At 55.0% G+C, this 21,368-nt stretch overlaps 2 protein-coding genes across 3 annotated transcripts; one reads left to right on the top strand and one right to left on the bottom strand.

Annotated features, from left to right (window-relative positions):
• The first annotated feature begins 4,795 nt into the window (after nt 1–4,795).
• SLC34A1 (solute carrier family 34 (type II sodium/phosphate cotransporter), member 1) lies at nt 4,796–17,970 on the top strand. Of its 2 annotated transcripts, XM_011946873.1 has the most exons (12): nt 4,796–4,945; nt 5,084–5,233; nt 5,318–5,446; nt 5,520–5,663; nt 6,815–6,926; nt 7,046–7,241; nt 7,329–7,424; nt 12,992–13,061; nt 13,323–13,490; nt 16,425–16,541; nt 16,642–16,766; nt 17,467–17,970. In XM_011946873.1, the coding sequence occupies exons 1-12, from the start codon at nt 4,837–4,839 to the stop codon at nt 17,968–17,970; spliced, it is 1,920 nt and encodes a 639-aa protein (XP_011802263.1). In that variant the 5' UTR covers nt 4,796–4,836. The 2 variants fall into 2 exon arrangements, with proteins under 2 accessions (XP_011802263.1, XP_011802264.1); XM_011946874.1 differs by lacking the exons at nt 12,992–13,061; nt 13,323–13,490; nt 16,425–16,541; nt 16,642–16,766; nt 17,467–17,970 and adding an exon at nt 8,978–9,822.
• Nucleotides 17,971–19,789: 1,819 nt separating this feature from the next.
• On the bottom strand, nt 19,790–20,311 carry PFN3 (profilin 3). Its single transcript, XM_011946875.1, has one exon. It carries the CDS (start codon nt 20,257–20,259, stop codon nt 19,846–19,848), a length of 414 nt encoding a protein of 137 aa, XP_011802265.1. The 5' UTR covers nt 20,260–20,311; the 3' UTR covers nt 19,790–19,845.
• Nucleotides 20,312–21,368: the final 1,057 nt, after the last annotated feature.

The following is a 21,368-nucleotide window of genomic DNA, read 5'->3' on the forward strand; positions in this document are numbered from 1 at the left end:
TCACCCAGGCTGGAGGGCAATGGTGCAATCACAGCTCACTGTAGCCTTGACTTCCCAGATTTCAGCAATCCTCCCACCTCAGCCTTCCCAGCTACAGATGTGTGCCACCACACCCGGCTAATAATTTATTTTATTTTTTTTAGAGGCAGGGTCTTGCTATGTTGCCTAGGCTGGTCTTGGACTCCTGGGTTCAAGTGATCCTCCCACCTCAGCCTCCAAGTGCGGGATTACAGGCCTGAGATATAAAGGGGATGCACCCCTGCTGTGTGACTGTGCATTTAAGGAGCACATGGCTCTGAAGAATTGCAGAAATGGCTGATTGTGCCAGCCTCCACAGCTTGCTCAGTTCCTGGATGTGCACATTTGTTCTTGGGATCGTTCTCTCTCTCCGTTCAGCAGTTATGCCTCTCCTGGAGAAATGGTTTTCATTGGTGTGATGAAATTCAATATATGTCAGCTTCTCATGTTCATGCTGGCCATGCTGTCTCTGCTCCCCGCCTCCCGCTCCTTCCCACACCATCGCAAACTGAATCCTCCCTTAACACACCCTCCCAGGTGGCTGATAGCCCCTGGTTGTTAAGTCCTCTCTGTTCTCAGATTACTTGATATCTCAGCAGCACTTGACTCAGCCAACCAGGGTGTCTCTCTCAAAATGTGGTCCAACCTGGCTTCTGAGGTGGCTTCCTCCTGGTCCCTGGCTGCTCCTATCAGTCTCCCTTAAATATAGGTGCCTGCCGGGTGCCGTGGCTCACTCCTGTAATCCCAGCATGTTGGGAGGCTGAGGCGGGTGGCTCACAAGGTCAGGAGATCGAGACCATCCTGGCCAACATGGTGAACCCCATCTCTACCAAAAATACAAAAATTAGCCGGGCGTGGTGGCGGGTGCCTATAGTCCCAGCTACTCAGGAGGCTGAGCCAGGAGAATTGCTTGAACCTGGAAGGCAGAGGTTTCAGTAAGCCAAGATTGCACCACTGCACTCTAGCCTGGGCAACAGAACAAGACTCCATCTCAAAAAAAAAAAAAAAATGTGGGTGCGCCTCTGGGCTCGGCCCTGGCCCCTTCTCTCCTCCTGTACATGCCCTCCCTGGGGTACAGGTTCTCAGGCACGGTCTGAGGCTGGCAAAGCAGGTAGTCCTTCTAGGCTACAGTAGGATCCTGGACTTTATGTTAAGTGGTTAGCAGGGGCAGGTTTTAAAAGGGAGAGGAGGCAACATGCTTAGCTTGGTTTTTCTTTCTTTCTTTTTTTTTTTTTTCTTTTTGAGACAGAGTTTTGCTCTTGTTGCCCAGGCTGGAGTGCAATGATGCGATCTCGGCTCACTGCAACCTCCGCCTTCTGAGTTCATGTAATTCTCCTGCCTCAGCCTCCCGAGTAACTGAGATTACAGGTGCCCACCACCACGCCTGGCTAATTTTTTATATTTTTAGTAGACATGGGGCTTCACCATGTTGGCCAGGCCGGTCTCAAATTCCTGACCTCAGGTGACCCACCCACCTCGACCTCCCAAAGTGCTGGGATTACAGGAGTGAGCCACCACGCCCAGCCTAGCTTGGCATTTTGAAAAGATTGCTGTCTGCTGTTTTGGAGCATGGATCAGTGGCAGCAAGGGCAGAAATGGACAGAGCGCTTGGGAGGCCACTGCAGTGACCCAGGGGAGATGACAGGCCCAGTCCAGGGAGGTGGCCACAGAGAGGCCTAACAGCAAAAGGATCAGGGAGCTCCTGGAACAATAAAATTGGGAGAATTGAGGAATGGGTTGGAAACGAGGAAGTGGAGGGGAAGGAAACAGCAAGGATGTCTGCTTGGTGCCCGACCCAGATGGATGGACGGTGTGCTGCTCACCAAGATCAGGAAGAAGGAGGAGGCCCAGGTTTGGGGTGAGAAGCACAGTGTGTGCTTCTGGCTTGCAGAGCCAACTGCTCGTGCCACAGGCCGCTCACACAGCCTGAGCAGACGGAGCTTGGCACCTTCCCTCCAAAACAGTTCCTCCCGCTGGGTACCTTTTCTCAACGCGAGACACCCCCAACCAGGCAGGCTCTCAGCCCAGAAAAGGTCTGGGGAGGCCATGGCCAGAGCCCAGGTGCACAGACAAGGTGGGAATCACCACCCAGGAGGACACACAGACTCTGTCACTGACCAGGGACAAGGCAGGCAGTAGGCAGGGAGGTGCTGAAATGGCAGAGGCTGGGAAGAGATGCTTTAGTGCTGGAATGGAGCTGCCTTCTCGGCTGCTCTTATGAGTCCCAACAGCTGCTCTGGTCAGATCCAGCATTTTCTCACTTTCACTAGGGCTGTAGCCCCAAAATAAATTTTTGGAAGTGGTGGCTGCGAAATTCCGCAGCAGTTTGGAGTTACATCTCTTGATGGATTTGATCAATAGCTAACTGCCTCCCCCACTGAACCCAGAGCTCTGTGACAGCGGGGAAGGCAAATTTCAAACATACCAAAAAGCACAACCTTATTAAAAGGAGAAACACCCCCAGTTCACCAGGAGCACCTTGGATTCAGCCGCTCCTGCCAAGGGTCTGAGCTGTGTAGGGGAGAGGAGAGAAACAGGCCACGTGGGCCGGGGTCTCTGGGCCCGCTGTGGGGGTGTCAGTTTGCTCATAGGTGGAGACACTCAACGTGACATTAACTTTCAAGCCCAAGAACCCAGAGATTCTGACATAAGAACTGAGAAATGATTGCATTTCCCTGACTCGGTGACACCCTCCTACCTGGGCGTGAACCCAGCCCTAGCCAAAGATCCAGAGACGCGACTCCCATCTGTTTCCTTTCCCTCTCTCCCTTCCCCATCACCAATCCTACTGGCCAGGTGTCCCTGGGATGCACCGGCCCTCCCCAGCCCCTCTGTTCCCATCTTAGTTCAGGCCTCATTGTCTCTTGCCTGGACCATTTCATCAGCCTCTTAACTGGCCTCTCCGCTTCCAAGCTCTCTTCCACGTGTCCGGGCTCCACCCTACTGGGGTCATTCTGAAAGGCAGATCAGGCCCTTCCCAGTCTGGAGAGCAGCTCCATATCGACTCAGACTCACATCCTGCACCCAGGGTCAGGCATTAGAGACCTGGCACGATTCAATGTCCTCCAGCCTCTCCGGCGTAGGTCCTCATCTCATACTCCCTCTCCTCCGAGCTCCCCCTGGGAGACTCACAGACGCCCTGACGCTTGGCAAGGCCGTAGGATGTTTTTGTTTGGTTTGGTTTGGCTTGGTTTGGTTTTTCTGAGACAGTCTCACTCTGTCACCCAGGCTGGAGTGCAGTGGCACGATCTTGGCTCACTGCAACCTCTGAAGACCATAGGATGTTTGGGTCACTCCCTGGGGAGTCCTGTCAGGCCAGGAATGAGGGGACCCTGGGAACAAGGTGCTGAGTGGCCTCAGGGTCTCTGCCTGCGGGCGGGGGATGTATCTGGGTCGTGGTTGACGCAGAGAGCCTGACCACAGATTCCCCATGCAGAGCTGACGATTAGCAATTAACTGGGAGGAATCTCGGGGGTGAGGTTAATTGGGGAAGAGAGGGAGGGCGGCTAGAATTCCAGGGACTTTGCCCTTGGACATGAGGATATAAAGAGGAGGGTCCCAGTTCTCCTTCCGGCCCTGGAGGCTTCCTTGAGCTGCTGAGCAGAAGCTGAAACACAGAATCCCAAGGTGAGCCCAGGACCCTCACATCCCATCCCCACCGCCAGCTCTGAGTAGGAAACAGCCCAGCACCCCAGCCACTTCATCTCTGTCCTATCCGTGCCCACCCCCACCGCGGCCCATATAACATGTCAGTCCAGCCAGGCGCAGTGGCTCACACTTGTAATCCCAGCACTTTGGGAGGCCAAGTGGGCAGATCACCTGAGGTCGAGTTTGCACCAAAAATACAAAAAATTAGCTGGGCATGGTGGCGGGCACCTGTAATTTCAGCTACTTGGGAGGCTAAGGCAGGACAATCGCTTGAACCCAGGAGGCGGAGGTTGCAGTGAGCCGAGATTGCGCCAGTGCACTCCAGCCTGGGCAACAAGAGTGAAAGTCTGTCTCAAAAAAAAAAAAAAAAAAGGACTCTTGCTCCTTCAGGGCTTGAATCCAGCTCTTCACACCCCCACCACAACAGCCAAGGACGCTGGGACAATGCGGGGAGTGCTGAGGCAGATCAGGGCACCTCCACCCCAATAGCCGAGACTCCTGGGGCAGTGCAGGGACAAGCAGGGGGCTGAAGCAAGCCTGTCAGTGTTTGTTTATTGCCCCTTGAGGGGGTGGATGGGGAAAGGAGTTCATTGTGAGGGGAACCCAGGAACTCAGGATCTGGACCAGGGGACCTCCATGTGTGCCCAGCTGACCCCATGAGAAAGGAGGTGACTGCAGCTCCTCCCTGCTCTCCAGGTGGGCAAAACTGAAGCCCAGCCCAGCCCCAGCCCATACCTGCAGCCACTGCCAACACCACATATTCCCTGGCCCCCTCCAGCCCCACACAGGCTGGGCGTCCTCAGTTCTCAGTGTCTTTCATCAACGCTCTATCCCAGCCTCTGGTTCAGAGCCTGGGCTAGAGCTCCGTAATACTCTCTGAATGAGTGAATGGGCGAATGAATGAACACCTCGCCACCACCACACACACCCCTCTGAGACTCACATGCAGGTGCCCAGCACAGATGTGCATATGTAAGTCTGCATGTGAGTCTCGGCGGGGTGTGTGTGGTGAGCATCGAGGGTGTACTTTGCTGGGTGTGTGTTTGGAATCACGCGCCATGGGGGTTTGTGCAGATGAGGGTGTGTGGGAGTGAGTGTCCCAGACACAGCCATTGTCATTCATCATTGCTGCGACCCACTGACCTGCAGACCTCACAGTGGGTGCCCAGGATGCTGTCCTATGGAGAGAGGCTGGGGTCCCCTGCTGTCTCCCCACTCCCAGTCCGTGGGGGGCACGTGATGCGAGGGACGGCCTTTGCCTACGTGCCCAGCCCTCAGGGTGAGTGCTGCTCCCACACCCTGGACCCTCTTTACCCACGGCTGACCACATCCCGGGTGAGGCCACGTCCCCTGCCTGTCCCTCCCTGCCTCCCCGCTTTGGGGCCTCTGGGAGCTCCTGACCTGGCTCCCTCCCTAGTCCTACACAGGATCCCGGGGACCTCTGCCTATGCCTTCCCCAGCCTGGGCCCTGTGGCCCTTGCTGAGCACACCTGCCCCTGTGGGGAGATCCTGGAGCGCCACGAACCACTGCCTGCCAAGCTGGCCCTGGAGGAGGAGCAGAAGCCAGGTGGGCCTGGGCTGGGGGCAGCAGGGGCAGCAGCAGTCCCTGCCCTGGCCTCTGCCCACTATGCTCATGGCTTCCCCCGTCCAGAGCCCAGGCTGGTCTCCAAGCTGCGCCAGGCTGGCACCATGCTGCTCAAGGTGCCGCTGATGCTCACCTTCCTCTACCTCTTCATCTGCTCCCTGGACGTGCTCAGCTCAGCCTTCCAGCTGGCTGGAGGTAGGGCCCAGGTGGAAGAGACCTGGGAGGGGTTCCTGAAGGGCCTTGGACAACACCAGCTCGTGCTCCCCAGGGAAGGTGGCTGGTGACATCTTCAAGGATAATGCCATCCTGTCCAACCCGGTGGCCGGGCTGGTGGTGGGGATCCTGGTGACCGTGCTGGTGCAGAGCTCCAGCACCTCCACGTCCATCATCGTCAGCATGGTCTCCTCTGGCTGTGAGTTGGCCCACCACGGTGGGGAAGAGCCTGGAGGGGCACCCCAGGAACTGGGGAGGGTGGCAAATGGGGAGCATGACCCCAGGAAGGCTGGCCTCCATTCAGCCTGACTCCCATGTCAGCCAGGGACACGAGAGGAGCCCAAACTGTAGCTGTGTGTGACCCAGATGATTTATGGCAAGAAACTAGCTTCCCCGATGGTGGGCTGTCTGGGCAAGTCGGGAATCCGTAGGCCAGGGCATTGGAAGGGCAGGCGGGAACTCTCATGTGGGCGACGACGCTGTAGTCCAGACAGGGCAGGGTTTCTCCTTCCTCAGGGAAGCCTCAGTTCTGCTCGAGGCCTTTCGTCCTATTGGGTGAGGCTGACCCAGGTTACCAAGGATAATCTCCTTTTCTTAAAGCCTTACAGAACGCCCAGGCTAGTGTTGGGTTGAATAACTAGGTACCACAGCCTAGCTAAGTTGACACATAAAACTAACCATCACTGGTCGGGTGCGGTGGCTAATGCCTGTAATCCCAGCACTTTGGGAGGCTGAGGCGGGTGGGTCACAAGGTCAGGAGATCAAGACCATCGTGGCTAACACGGTGAAACCCCGTCTCTACTAAAAATACAAAAAAAAAAAAAAATTAGCCAGGCATGATGGCAGATGCCTGTGGTCCGAGCTATTTGGGAGGCTGAGGCAGGAGAATGGAGTGAACCTGGGAGGCAAAGCTTGCAGTGAGCCGAGATCGCGCCACTGCACTCCAGCCTGGGTGACAGAGCGAGACTCCTCCTCAAAAAAAAAAAAAAAAAAAAAACTAACCATCACGCTTGGGGACATGTGTGCACACACAAGCACAAATCTCTATTTGCACATAGGACATGAGCCCACGAGCCCTCATAATGAAGGCCTCACACGCACACACGTTCACATCCATACACCATGAGCAGCGCGTGTACATCTACTCACATGGATGAATGCACACACCTGTAAATGCACAGCCCGTGCCACATGCACCTGTGACACTAAGGTTAGGCAGACTCAGCAGCATGGCAGGAGCATCCACTGGGGACTGGGACATGGGTGGGGACCTGACAAGAGTTGTGGTGGGGCCGTGGGGCAGGAGCTGGGTGACCGTCAAATTCGTTAGGACGTCTTCTCTTCTACCAGTGCTGGAGGTAAGCTCTGCCATCCCCGTCATCATGGGCTCCAACATCGGCACCTCTGTCACCAACACCATCGTGGCCCTGATGCAGGCCGGGGACAGGACTCACTTCCGGCGGTGAGGGGGCAGGGGGCTGGGGGCTTGTGCCTGGGGGAGGAAAGCCCCAGATGCCGGGAACCCCGGGCGTGACCGTGCTCTGGCTCCAGCCTGCCTTGCAATGTGGCCTCCCTGCCCAGGGCCTTCGCGGGGGCCACGGTGCATGACTGCTTTAACTGGCTGTCAGTGCTGGTCCTGCTGCCCCTGGAGGCTGCCACCGGCTACCTGCACCACGTCACTCGACTTGTGGTGGCCTCCTTCAACATCCATGGTGGCCGTGACACTCCTGACCTACTCAAGTTCATCACAGAGCCCTTCACGAAGTTCATCATCCAGGTGACAGCAGGGCCTGGCACGGGGTGAGGGTGGGGGTAGCAAGGGACCCAGCCTCCTTCACTCCCCCTGCCCACATCTTGCCCACAGCTGGACAAGTCCGTGATAACCAGCATTGCCACTGGTGATGAGTCCCTGAGGAACCACAGTCTCATCCGGATCTGGTGCCACCCAGACTCCTTAGAGGTAAGTCCCAGGCCTAGCCCCAGGTAAGAGTTCTCCCTCTTCAAGCTGTTGGTTTCATTGTCTATTCAAAATGCCCCAGATAGACCTTGAAGATCATTTAGCCAGGAGAGGGCAAATATGTGGCCCTTCTACTGTGCTTACAGTAAACATTGCTAATTCCTCCCAACTTCACACATTGCCTTAGGCAGATATCACCAATCAGAGTTATTATGTAACTGATCTAGCCCAGTGGTTCTTGAAGCGTGGTCCCAGGCCAGCATCTTGGGTACCATGTAGGAACCTATTAGAGATGCAAATCACCCTGCCCTTCCCTAGACCTACTGAATCTGGAAACCCCCGGGAGTGGGGCCAGTGGCCTATACTTCAGCAGTTCCTCTGGGTGTGCTCCTTGCTCAAGTTTGAGAACCACACATCTAGTGCAACCCTTAGGTTTCACAGGTAGAGACACAGGTTCAGAGAGACTAAGAAACATGCCAGAGCTTGTACTACCATGTCAGGGCCTGAGCACCCCAGAGGAGTTAGTGACTCAGCTGGGCCGTGTTTTGGGACCCAGGTAATGGGAGAAGGAGGCGTGTCCTCTAAGGATACCCAGGAAAGTAGGGTGAACAGGAAGGTGGGCTGCACAGAGACCTCCTTGGAGATCTAACAGCCACTTGTGCTGGCATCGGGGATCCCTTCTCCTGGAGACTGCCACAGGCAGGAGTCCCTTGTCCTTCTGCACTGTTTCTGCTGCTTCTAATGCTGGGAAGATCTGTTTGAATCAAGTGGACACTCATGGACCACCCATTATGCCAGGCTGACAAGGAAGCAGGCGATTAGCACACTTCCTTACTCAGCCATAAAAAGGAAGATGCTCGGCTGGGTACAGTGGTTCACGCCTGTAATCCCAGAACTTTGGGAGTCCGAAGCGGGCAGATCACGAGGTCAGGAGATCGAGACCATCCTGGCTAACAAGGTGAAACCCTGTCTCTACTGAAAAACAAAACAAAACAAAAAAGTACCCGGGTGTGGTGGCGGGCTCCTGTAGTCCCAGCTACTCAGGAGGCTGAGGCAGAATGGCGTGAACCCAGGAAGGTGGAGTTTGCAGTGAGCCGAGATTGTGCCACTGCACTCCAGCCTGGGTGACAGAGCGAGACTCTCTCTCAAAAAAAAAGGAAGACATTTCATCCAAACCACAATGCACCATATTTGCTTCTCCATGATGTGTACATACGAGACATAACTCCATTTACAATGAGATATGAGGAAACACAAAGCCACAGCACAAGCACAAGCCCTCCCCCCTCACCCTTCCACTTGCCACTCCTTGTGACTGGACCTTCATCCTGGTGTGAACAGAAAACACTCATCGGGCTCGCCCTGCGATGCTCCTTTGCATCTGAAGTTGCTCCTGCTCAGCCTCTGAGTGTTCAAAGCAGCCTTACATAGAAAAGCCCCAGTGGGCAGCTTTTACGCTGACTTCGTGACCTCTTTAATACATCAACCACCTTCTCACGCGCTCTGTGAGCACTCTCAGTGCTCTCTGAATCACCACAAGCCTCTCTACTTCATAGCAAAATCTGGAAGGGAGAGAAATCACACACTTTGATCTTCACACAGAGCAAGCCATGGAAAACAGCTCTGATCCACGCTCCCTCTGAGCTCTCTGCCGGTCACCTGCTGCAGCTTCGGGCAGGTCTCAACCCGCAGCCTCCACATCCTCACCTGAAGTCATCCTCACCCAGGTTCACTCTGTGGAGGCCGCCCTTGGGCCTTTCTCTACGGCTGCAGCTGCCACTTGTCCAGCTGGTTTCTCTTCCTCATTCTACCAGGAAATGCTTTCCTTCAATGCTTTCTGCAGGGCAGGGTCTGATTTCCTCAGCTTGGAGAGTAGTTGGTGGGTGGGACCCAAGCTCTCACGTTCACCCTCTTTCTGGGACCCCACTGAAGGAGCGTGACTCACACAGCAATGGATGTGCTTGGTCTTGCGAAGTGTGAAGTGCCTCCTGGCTCCTCCTGCCCAAAGATTCCCTGCCCAAAGACTCCCTGTACTTCCTTCCAACTTGTTCCCATTGACTCCAACTTCCACCACGCTGAACCTGAACTAGTCGCCAGGGAAGCTATGCACCCGGGAGAGGAGGCAAGTCCAAGGCCTTCCAGATGGGGAAAGAAGAAGCAGTGGCAGTTGTAGTGTTCAGACCCTGAGTCTCCCGGGACCCTGACATTGTCCTGGGAATCACCTTCTTACGTGGCCACACTGTGGATTATTAACTATACCTGCCTGGATTAAACAAGCATCTTTTGAGGACTTGCAACCTGGGAGGCAGGGATTATCACATCCCCCATTTCACAGATGAGGAAAACTGAGCCCCAGAGAAGTCCAGTGGCTTGTAGGATACAAATCCTGGTGGAATCCTGACTCTCTATCTCGTTGCCTCTCCCACTCACTGGTCTGACATTCTTCTATATATGTCTGTTTCCCATGCTGCCCATCAGGCCTGAAGGCCACCAGGTGACCACAGCCAGGTGGAGACCACCCCAGAGATAGCGGGTGTTACTCTAAGGAGGAGTTCTCCTTTTCGCCACCAGATGGTGCTGCTGGCACAGTGCTCTCCCAAGAACAAAGGCCCTAGAGCGCCCCTTCTTCTGTGGGGGAAACTACTGCGCAGGCCCACATGCTGACAGTCTTTTGCGAGCTTCATCACCTCCTTCAGTTCCCAGAAGGGGTCTCTTTAATTTAGGGTGTCCCTGTAGGCACTTAAATCCCAACTCCCTCTTCCATAATGCTGCCAACTAGCCCCTGGGAAAAGGTGGGCAGCATTATGGACTTCAGGCTGCGTAGGAGGAAACTGAGGCCCGGAGAGGCTAAGTGTTTGCTCCAGTGTCACACAGCTGGTAACGCCTCAGCTGGGGTATGGACCCAGGGCTGTCCACAGGCCAATTCTGCTCTTCCCACAGAGCCCACCACCTGCTTCAGGCCCCTCTGGCCTCTCCTACCCGACCCCAGGCCCAGGCAGGGATGGGCACATCTTGGGAAGATGCCCCCAGATCCTGGGCCTCCCAGCTCTTTTATCTAAGCTGGAGTTTCCATCTTCTCCCTCTACCCCACAAGGAAGCCCCAGGGCCTGCTCCCTCCCGGCAGTTCCCTCTCCGCCTGGCTTTGCCCCTCCTGCCACCTTTACCTTCCTCTCTTATATTTTAGGGTCTCTGGCCTCCCAGCCAGAGCCACACAGCCCCAGGCAAGAAGGTCAAGGTTCTAAAAACCCAGAGGGCTTGGCCCTGCTGCTGCCCCTGCCAGCCCTAAGTTGGGACCCCAGTAAAGTTCCCTATTCTCCTCCAGCCTCCCCAGGACCCCACAGTCCTCCCCACAGAGACCTCTGGGCCCAGCCCAGGTTAGGTCAGTGGGGCACAGGTTGACCAGGCACCCACTCATTCAAGGGGTTGTCTGCTCCCTCAGCCTCCAGGCTGGGTACTCCCAGGAAGGTCCAAGCAGATTCCTCCCCAACAGGGCCGGGGTTCTCAGGTTCGTCGGCAAGGGTCACTGGTCCTGATCTAGGAAGTCAGTCACACACACAGCCTCCCCACCATGTGATCCTGAATGGGCCCAGGGAGGGAGAGGGCCACTCCATATAGGAAGACAGTTTACTGAAGGCTCACCATGAATCAAGCCCTGTGATGAGCGCTTTAAACACATTTCCCCTGTAACCTTCACAGCAGCTCTTCTCTTACCCTGCTTTAGAGAAAACGGGCTCTGAGAGGTGGCATGGCTTACCCAGGGTGGTTGGTATAAGAAGCAGGATTTGAACTTAGATCTGCCTAACAGCAAACACCTGGCTCTCTCTCTCCCTTACCCTCACAGCAGTTACCGTCGCTTTTCCAGCCTGGTTTTCCCATCTAGCCCATCACAACCCATTTTTTCCAGGCTCCTTGGCCTGCCATTCATGCCCAGTCTTGATGGGTCCGCAAGGCCCTGATGTGGTGAACTGGGAGCACACAAGAGACATTGCCCCATTCAAGGGAGCACATCCTGCTAAAATAAACCCGGATGTTACACTAGATGCCATAAAATTTCTTACCTTGGCCAGCGCAGTGGCTCACACCTGTAATCCCAGCACTTTGGGAAGCTGAGGTGGGTGAATCACCTGAGGTCAAGAGTTTGAGACCAGCCCGGCCAACATGGCAAAACCCCGTCTCTACTACAAATACAAAAAATTTGCCAGGCGTGGTGGCAGGTGCCTGTTAACCCTAGCTACTCAGGAGGTGGAGGCGGGAGAATCGTTTGAACCCAGGAGGCGGAGGTTGAAGTGAGCTGAGATTGTGCCACTGCACTCTAGACTGGGCAACAGAACAAAAACTCTGTCTCTAAATAAATAAATAAATAACTTATTAGCCCAACAAGGCTAAAAATTAGTTGTCCACAGGCCAGGCTGGCCTGCTTCTGCTGACCTTCTTTGAATTGTAAAAGATAACTCTATGTGGTTGCCAATATTTACAGATTGGGAGTTTGTTGCTTTTTGGGTTTGTTTTTGTTTTTGTTTTTTTGAAATAAGATCTTGCTCTGTCACTCAAGCTGGAGTGCAGGGGCGTGATCAGAGCTCATTCCAGCCTCGAACACTTGGGCTCAAGAGATCCTCCTGCTTCAACCTCCTGAGTAGCTAGGACTACAGGTATATACCACCACGCCCTAATTTTCTTTGTAGAGACAGGGTCTTGCTATGTTGCCCAAGCTGGCCTCCCACTTCTGGCCTTGAGTAATCCTCTCGTCTCAGCCCCCAAAGTGCTGGGATTACAGCCATGAGCGACACTGCACCTGGCCCAGATTGGGAGATTTTATCTAGAACTTCAGAGTTGTGGCTTCTCTCATAGAAATTGGGCAATTTAGCCATGCCAGACTGAGTCCCTGGATGGTGACAGTGACCAGGAGCTGAGTAACTGCTGACTCTATAGGCCCAGCAGAAACTCTCCCCACCTCTTCCACACATAGCCCGAGCAGCTCACTTAGGTTACCTGCCCAGCCCTGTGGCCCTCTGAATTGTACGGCCTCCCTGGGGAGCCCCTTTATTTCACTGACAGTAGGTGACAGAAGAGATGTGTGGGCTGGGCCCTCTGTCCCCCTACATTCCCTGAGAATAAGGAATTGATCTAGAGGAGAATGGAGCTTGGGCTAAGGGTGTCTTGGAGGAGAGGAAGGAGCCAGGATGCTGGGGAAGGGGCACCAATAAAGGGATTGGTAATAAAAGATGAGGAAGGGGGAGTTTTCAGACAAAGAGGAACATGTTCAGCAGCACCCAATGCCACTGAGAGAGGGAGGAAGAGAAAGACAGGAAGCCACAGATGTGGCCCTGGGGAGAGCTGGGCCAGTGGAGTGACAGGGCAGAACACACAGAGGGCCAGATTCTTGTGTGGCAGCTACTTTCGTCTACATGTCCTCAGTGGAAGAGACAGGCTCAGAGAGGGCAAGAGACCCATGCATGGTCACAGAGCAGGAGGCCCATCTCCATCTTCCCCATTCTTCCCTAACCCCCATCTCGGCTCCAACCTCAGGCTATGTTTTCCTAATTCACTAAGTCACCCTCCTCTTAATGTAGGCTCCCACCTCCATGTCGAGAGCAGAGGCCAACTCCAGCCAGATCCTTGGAAATGCCACCATGCAGAAATGTAAGTGCCTGAAACATGGTGTCCAGAATGGCAGGGGCAGAGCCTAGCAGTGGCAGGGCAATCCTGCACCAGCCACTATCGTGTCCAGCCCCAGGAAGGACAGTTGTCAACCAGCCCATCTCCTGAGCCTGGGTCAAGCTCCAGTGTTAAGGCTCAAGGAGCCTGAGGTGGGGCCTTAGGCTCAGAGTCCAACCAGGTGGCAAAGGTGGGGACCTGGGAGCCAGGTGTGGGATCAGCTGTCAGGAGCTCCACCCCCTGCAGGCAACCACATCTTTGTGGACACCAGCCTACCAGACCTGGCTGTGGGGCTCATCCTGCTGGCAGGATCCCTGGTGCTGCTGTGCACCTGCCTCATCCTCCTCGTCAAGATGCTCAACTCCCTGCTCAAGGGCCAAGTGGCCAAGGTCATCCAGAAGGTCATCAATACCGGTGAGCTGTGAGCAGTTGACTGGGCAGGGCCGCAGGATGGGCCTTTCCAGATCCTGCTAAGTCCTGTGACTGCCTTGATCTGGGTAAACCCTACCATCTCTGAGCCTCGGTTTCCTGATGTGAACAAAGAAGGTGGTTTCTGATGCCACTGAGGTGCTGATAGCTGGATAACTGTGGCTGCCTCTGGCTGTGGTTCCATTTTAGCAGGTGGAGATGCTTGTTTGATTCAATCAACGAAGAGTTGATTGGACTATTGTTTGATTCAATCAACAAAGAGTTCTTACACCCCCACTGTGTGACAAGGGAGGTGTAGTGCCAGGTATACACAGGTGAGACAAATAGAGATGGGTCCTGCCCTGAGGGGCTCACAGCCCAGCAGGGGAAGGCAAGCAATGAAAAATACGTGAGATTGGCAAGTGGCTCACACCTGTAAATGCAGCACTTTGGGCGGCTGAAACAGCAGAATCACTTGAGCCCAGGAGTTCAAGACCAACTTGGGCAACATAGTGAGACTTTTTTTATTTGTTTGTTTGCTTGTTTGAGACAGTTTCATTCTTGTTGCCCAGGCTGGAGTGCAATGGCATGATCTTGGCTCACTGCAACCTCCACCTTCCGGGTTCAAGCGATTCTGCTTCAGCCTCTCGAGTAGCTAGGATTACAGGTGCCCGCCACAACACACAGCTAATTTTTTTGTATTTTTAGTCGAGACAGGGTTTCACCATGTTGGCCAGGCTTGTCTCGAACTCCTGACCTCAGATGATCCACCCGCCTCAGCCTCTCAAAATACTAGGATTACAGGCATGAGCCACCGTGCCCGGCCGAGACTTTGTCTTTACAAAAAAAATTTAAAATTAGCTGGGCAGGCCGGGCGCGGTGGCTCAAGCCTGTAATCCCAGCACTTTGGGAGGCCGAGACGGGCGGATCACAAGGTCAGGAGATCGAGACCATCCTGGCTAACACGGTGAAACCCCGTCTCTACTAAAAATACAAAAAAACTAGCCGGGCGAGGTGGCGGGCGCCTGTAGTCCCAGCTACTCCGGAGGCTGAGGCAGGAGAATGGCTGTAAACCTGGGAGGCGGAGCTTGCAGTGAGCTGAGATCCGGCCACTGCACTCCAGTTGGGGCGACAGAGCGAGACTCCACGTCAAAAAAAAAAAAAAAAAAAATTAGCTGGGCATGGTGGTGTGCTCCTATAGTCCCAGGTACTCAGGAGGCTGAGTGGGAGAATCGCTTGAGCCTAGCAGGTTGAGGCTGCAGTGAGCTATGATGGCACCACTGCACTCCAGCCTGTGCAACAGAGTTCAAAAATAAATAAATAAAAATAGAAAAAGAAAAATAAAGAAGAAAGGAAAATGAATTAGGGGGATACATTCAGAGAGAGGTACCTGCCAAGGACATAGCAAAAATGGCAATGCAGTAGGGTGTGGAAGAGATGGCTTCCAAGGTGCAGTTTGAGGCCACTCACTCAGTGCAGCTGGCATTTGAACAGACACAAGTAGCCATGGTGCAGATGAAGAGCACTCTGGGTGGAGGAATAGTATGTGCAAAGGCTCAGAGGCAGGAACCAGCGTGGCAGGTCCATGGCACAGAGGGGTGGCCAGCAGCTGGCAGGAGCAAGGTGAGCAAGGGGATTGGCTGAGTGGGATCAGTGACGTGGCAGGGAAGGGTCCAGAGCATGGGGTCTCCAGGCTCTGCTCAGAGCCTGGACTTTAATGAGGGTAACATGAGCACTCAGAAGACTTGGGGCAAGGGAGCAACGCCATTTGATTTTCATTTTCTCTTTTTTGTTTTTTTGTTTTTTTGTTTTTTTGTTTTTGAGACGGAGTCTTGCTGTGTCGCCCAGGCTGGAGTGCAGTGGCGCGATCTCGGCTCACTGCAAGCTCCGCCTCCCGGGTTCACGCCATTCTCCCGCCTCAGCCTCCGAGTAGCTGGGACTACAGGCACCCGCCACCACGCCCGGCTAGTTTTTTGTATTTTTAGTAGAGAAGGGGTTTCACCATGTTAGCCAGGATGGTCTCGATCTCCTGACCTCGTGATCCACCCGTCTCGGCCTCCCAAAGTGCTGGGATTACAGGCTTGAGCCACCGCGCCCGGCCTCTTTTTTGTTTTTTGAGACAGAGTCTTGCTTTGTCACCCAGGCTGGAGTGCAGTGGCGCAATCTCTGCTCACTGCAACCTCTGCCTCCCAGGTTCAAGTGATCCTCCCACTTCAGCCTCCTGAGTAAACTGGGATTACAGGTGTGCACCACCACACTCGGCTAATTTTTGTATTTTTAGTAGAGACAGGGTTTTGCCATGTTGGCTAGGCTGGTCTTGAATACCAAGCCTCCCACCTTGGCCTCCCAAAGTGCTGGGATTACAAGTGTGAGCCACCATGCCCAGACTCTTTCTATTAACCATAACTTTTTTTAAAAATAGAGATGGCTCTCACTATGTTGGTCGGGCTCGTCTCAAACTCCCAGTCTCAAGTGATCCACCCAACTCAGCATCCCAAAGTGCTGGGATTACAGGTGCCACCTTGCCCAGGCTTGGTTTTCATTTTAAACTTCATGCACTGGGAGGGGCCGAATGACAAATACTAGAATAAGGGGTATCATGGGGCTGTGGGAGTTCAGAGAAGGGAGAAAAAGTCTGCTCCAGAGCAGGGGGTCAGGGAAGGCTTTCCAGAGGAAGTGACTCCATGCTGAATCTGAGGATGAATATTCAGATGCTGAGTAGGATATTCCCAGCAGAGGGAACAGCCCCAGCAAAGCACAGTCGCCTGACAGAGCCAGGCTGAGCAAGGCCTTTAATCCAGGAGCAAAGAGGCCAAGTGGAAGCCACTGCAGTAGGAGCAAACCCCCATGGAGGTCCTCTCTCCCAGTGCCCCCACGGAGGTCTGCTCTCCCCATGTCCCTGCTCTGACCCCAACCTGCTGGGATGCGGTTTCCTTGCAGACTTCCCTGCCCCCTTCACCTGGGTAACAGGCTACTTTGCCATGGTGGTGGGCGCCGGCATGACCTTCGTGGTCCAGAGCAGTTCTGTGTTCACCTCGGCCATCACCCCACTCATCGGTGAGTGCCCATGTAGAGGTGGAGTGGGGTGGGCCAGGGCTGGCAGCGAAAGGGCTGAAGGAGACGCTGGGGAATCTACTTCCTCTCCCTCTGCCCTCAGGCCTTGATGTGATCAGCATTGAGAGGGCCTACCCACTCACACTGGGTTCCAACATCGGCACCACCACCACGGCCATCCTGGCTGCCCTGGCCAGCCCCAGGGAGAAGCTGTTCAGCGCTTTCCAGGTGCGCTGGGAGTGTAGCCTCGCCTGGGGCAGGATGGAGTTGCGTATAGGGTGTGGGGCCTGACAAAGGTGTGACGACATGCAACTAATATTTTGACTGCCTACTAAGGGCCACCTACTATGCTCAATGAAACCATTATGGACAAAGTAGACCCAATACCACCCTCGAGACCTTAGCATCTCATAGGGAGACACTGCTCATAATTATACCAAAAATTAGCAGTGAATCGGATTTGCCCATAAGGAAGAGGAAGAGGCACTATAAGAGGGTGCCTGGCGCAGTATGAGGAATCCATTGCGGGGGTCAGGGCCGCAAATAGCAAAGGGGAATTATTCTAGGAACAAAGGAGTAACTGACAAGCCAAGGCACTGACTGAGTGAGGATCCAGAAACTGACATCAATCCTTTAGCCGCTGGATTTTGGCAGCATCTGCTGGGGGATTCCTGTGTGCGGGGTCAGTGGGGAAAATGTGGGGCGCTCAGGGCAGTAGTTATTTACCAACTGGTCTAGAAGTATTTCAATATTTGCATAACCAGCATAGCCGCCCCGGGGTGATCTGGGGGAGGGGACACATCACCCCTAAGTGGAAACTTTCCTGCTGTCCAGACCAGATTGGGGTTCCAATCATCTACCCCTGCTGGCCTCACCCAGGACCTGGGAGCCAGTGCCCACCTCAGCCCCTCTGCCTCATCCCCTGTAGATTGCCCTCTGTCACTTCTTCTTCAACATCTCGGGCATCCTTCTGTGGTACCCGGTGCCCTGCACACGCCTGCCCATCCGCATGGCCAAGGCTCTGGGGAAACGCACGGCTAAGTACCGCTGGTTCGCTGTCCTCTATCTCCTTGTCTGCTTCCTGCTGCTGCCCTCACTGGTGTTTGGCATCTCCATGGCAGGCTGGCAGGTCATGGTAGGTGTGGGCACGCCCTTCGGGGCCCTGCTGGCCTTCGTGGTGCTCATCAATGTCTTGCAGAGTCGGAGTCCCGGGCACTTGCCCAAGTGGTTACAGACATGGGACTTCCTGCCTCACTGGATGCACTCCCTGAAGCCTCTGGACCGCCTCGTCACCCGTGCCACCCTATGCTGTGCCAGGCCTGAGCCCCGCTCACCCCCGCTACCCCCCAGGGTCTTCCTGGAGGAGTTACCCCCTTCCACACCCTCTCCCCGCCTTGCACTGCCTGCTCACCACAATGCCACCCGCCTCTAGGTGGTGGGCCCAGACTACAGCCTGGAATGGGGAAGGCCTGGGGTGGAAAGGCAGGGGAGGGAGGGTGTGTATATGTGTGTGCATGTGTCTGTGCCACCCTGGGTGCCAGTCTCTCCTTCTGTAGCTCTGCAAAGGTCTGGGCTTGTGTGACAGTGTCAGTGTGCGTGCACGTGTGGGGGTGAGTCTGCATGTGCACCTGTCATGTGTAGAAGCTTGTATTTGTGTACAGGTGTGCCAGCCCATGCGCGTATACACAGACATACCTGTGGGAGGCTGTGTGCAGGTTGCAGGATATCTGGTATGATTTCAGGTCCTCTGCATGTGTACACATGACTAGGACAGACAGGAGTGAGGGTGGGTCTGAGTATATGACTGTGCAGCTGTTTGTGCATAGATGTTGGTGCCTGCCTCACTGAATTTGCACATCTCCCTGTCACCTTCCTTCCTCCAAGATACCATCTCCTCATCCTCACCCAGGTCTTCAGCACCACTACAATTCCCTTCCCAACACTTGCCTGATGGAAAAAAAAAACAAAAGGAATCAAAACTCTCCTTAGGCATTCGGAAGTCTTTTTGCTCTCCACCAATGGTGAAAGGGAAGACCAAGCCATGGGGTTCAGCAGCACCATCTCCCCTCAAAGACTGGCTGCAAGAGCAGCCTGCCCTGCCCGGGTCAGGTGCAGTTCCAGAGAAACCAGCTCTGCAGGCTCACACCCCAACCATCTGTCTGGCCCTACCTGAGAGTCCAATCCACAACTCAAACTCCCTGGAAGCCCCTCCTAGGCCTGGGGCCACCCCCAAGGCAAGAGTAAGGAGGATTCTGCACCCCCAACCCCTGACCCCCACCTGGCTGAACTTCCTCTGGTCTCCCTCTGCCCTCTAAATTCACCCACCTCAGCCACACATCACTCCTTGCTGGGATAAGATCAGGGCTCCAGAATGAGTGACAGGTGGGGTCTGCCGTCAGGGCCGCTGGGGGAGGGGATGGGAAGGGGGGTGGGTGGGCAAGAGAGGCCGTGCCCTGGGCCCCAGCACATGGAGGGCAGGGACCAGACACCCTCCCTCCCACTTTTGTCCACTATCTTTGGGCAGTAAACCAGGCCACAAACTCATCCAAGCTTTTCAATGCCCCCTCCCCCATAGGTCACCCTGAAACTGAGGGCTACAGAGTGAGACTCCGGGGTAGGGATGCCAGAGTTCCTTCCTCTAGTCCAGGGACTCCTCCGGGGCCTTTTCGAAGACCTGGGGAAGGCAGGATGTAAGGTCTCAGACCCACTTGTGATGGTCTTGGACATGTGCCCTCTCAGTGGGCCCCCCTTGGGGGAATGTGGGCAGAGATGCAGAGGCCTGTGAACCCCAGAATTGCTTTACAAGCCACCAGGCCCGTCCTGTCACCCACTCACACACCTTGCTAGTACATGAGGTATGAGTGGAGGGGGGAGGAGCAAACTGGCCTCTAGCCTGACACTCTGATGGGGAGAGGTGTTCGCGGGATGGGGAAGAGGCTCCTTTTACTTGTCCTGCCTAATGTGTGGGAATATCTGCGAGAAAGGACGCTAAGGCTGAAACAGACTTTGAAAAGCCCCCACTCTTGGACTCTTCCTCAGCTGCGATGTGCCTAGGACCCTGGGAAGGCGCCAAGGAGCAGCAGTCAGGCCAGGAAACTCTGCAAGGCGTCCATGGGAGAGCAGGGTGGAGGGCACAGGAGTCTGGCAGCCTCTGGACTCAAAATCCCATCTCCACCAGGTAACCGTCTTGCAAAGACCAGTTTCCTTATTTACAACTCCTCCCACCAAGCAAGTGGAGAAGGAGCCAGCCGCGCCCAGGTCACAGTTTATTTGGCCCGCGCTACCAGTGGGCGGCCTGGCTGCCCGGCTAGGCGCCCTGCATGCGCAGCCCGCGTATGAGTTCGTGCACCGTCTTATTGAGGATGCCACCATGGACGCCGCGTCGGCCCATGAGCACGAGGAGCGCGCGCGACGCGTGGCCCACGCACACGGCGCGCGCGTCCAGCCCCTTGGTGCGTGCGTCCAGCACGCCGTCGCCCTCGGCCAGCAGGTGGTCGCGGATGACGCAGCAGCGGCGGCCGCCCACACTCAGGCCCGCCTGCAGGAAGGTGCAACGGTCGGGCCCCGTGAGCACGCCCACCTCCTGCGGCGAGATGGCCGCCAGCAGGCCCCCGGGCCGCGAAGCCCACACGCAGCTGTTATCCGCATGGCCCACGATGGCCACGTCGTCGATGCGCTGGTCCCGCAACACTGCACTGATGTAGACCTTCCAGTCGCCCATCGCGCTCCGAGTGCGCCCCTTCGCCTCGTGCCTCTCGGAGCAATGTAGAGGCGCCACGGGGGGAAGGCCTGCGGCGCTGCGTCGCATGCTGGGGCTGTGACGTCACACAAGGCTCTGTCCCGGAAGGACCACCCAGGCTGGGGCACGTGGGGCGTGGGCGTGTAGTGCAGAGGCAGTTCTAAGGTTATCCTGTAAGAACGGTTTGGCAGAGCGCTGTGGCTCATTCCTGTAATCCCATCGCTTTGGGAGGCCGAGGCGGACGGATCGCTTAAACTCATTAGCAAGATTATAGGATCGTGTCGCTGCACTCCAGCCTGGGCCACAGAGCGAGGCCCTGTCTCTAAAAAAGAAAAAAACATTTAATTAAAAAAAATTTTTTTTGAGATGAGGTCTCACTATGTTGCCCAGGCGGATCAGGAACTCTTGAGCTCAAACAGTCCTCCCGCTTCAGCCTCTCAAAGTGATGAGATTACAGGTGTGAACCACCGCATCTGGCCAATCTTTTTCTTTAATTTTAAAAAGCTGGTTTTGTGAACAAAAGGATGCTGTGTCTGGACAGCCAGACCTCCACTTGTAACCATTCAACCCCCACATTGTGGTTCTCAAGCATGAGAGAACATCAGAATCCCCTGCAAGGCTGTTAAACAGATTGCTGGGCCCCACCCCAGACTTTCTGTTCAGCAGTGTAAAGTGTAGCTTTGCTATGTGTAAATTTGCTATATGTAACAAGTTCCCTGGTGATGGTACTGCTAGTCAAGGGACTCTGAGACCCACTACCCTAGTGCGTGTTGGGGTGGGGACAATGATATGTCACCCAGCCCTTAGGCTCCACACTACAGTCAATGCTAACTCCCCCTCCCTCTCCCCATCCCTCTCCCACCGGTTCAAGTGATTCTCCTGCCTCAGCCTCCTGAGTAGCTGGGACTACAGGCGCACGCCGCCGTGCCAGCTAATTTTTTGTATTTTAGTAGAGACGAGGTTTCATCGTGTTGCCCAGGCTGGTCTCGAACGCCTGAGCAATCCGCCTGCCTCGGCCTCTCAAAGTGCTAGGATTACAGGCGTGAGCCACCGCGCCCGGCCAATGCTAAGTGTTTCTTTTTTTTTTTTTT

This window comes from Colobus angolensis, unplaced genomic scaffold, assembly GCF_000951035.1.
Source record: "Colobus angolensis palliatus isolate OR3802 unplaced genomic scaffold, Cang.pa_1.0 Scaffold254, whole genome shotgun sequence".
In the NCBI taxonomy this organism is placed as follows: Eukaryota; Metazoa; Chordata; class Mammalia; order Primates; family Cercopithecidae; genus Colobus; species Colobus angolensis.

Bases quoted from the DNA above. Each gene is read 5' to 3' on its own strand.
- SLC34A1 (XM_011946873.1), top strand. From the start codon at position 4,837: ATGCTGTCCTATGGAGAGAGGCTGGGGTCCCCTGCTGTCTCCCCACTC. The intron at 4,946-5,083 runs GTGAGTGCTGCT...CTCCCTCCCTAG, and splicing joins CTACGTGCCCAGCCCTCAGG to TCCTACACAGGATCCCGGGG. The intron at 13,062-13,322 runs GTAAGTGCCTGA...CACCCCCTGCAG, and splicing joins AAATGCCACCATGCAGAAAT to GCAACCACATCTTTGTGGAC.
- PFN3 (XM_011946875.1), bottom strand. From the start codon at position 20,259: ATGGGCGACTGGAAGGTCTACATCAGTGCAGTGTTGCGGGACCAGCGC.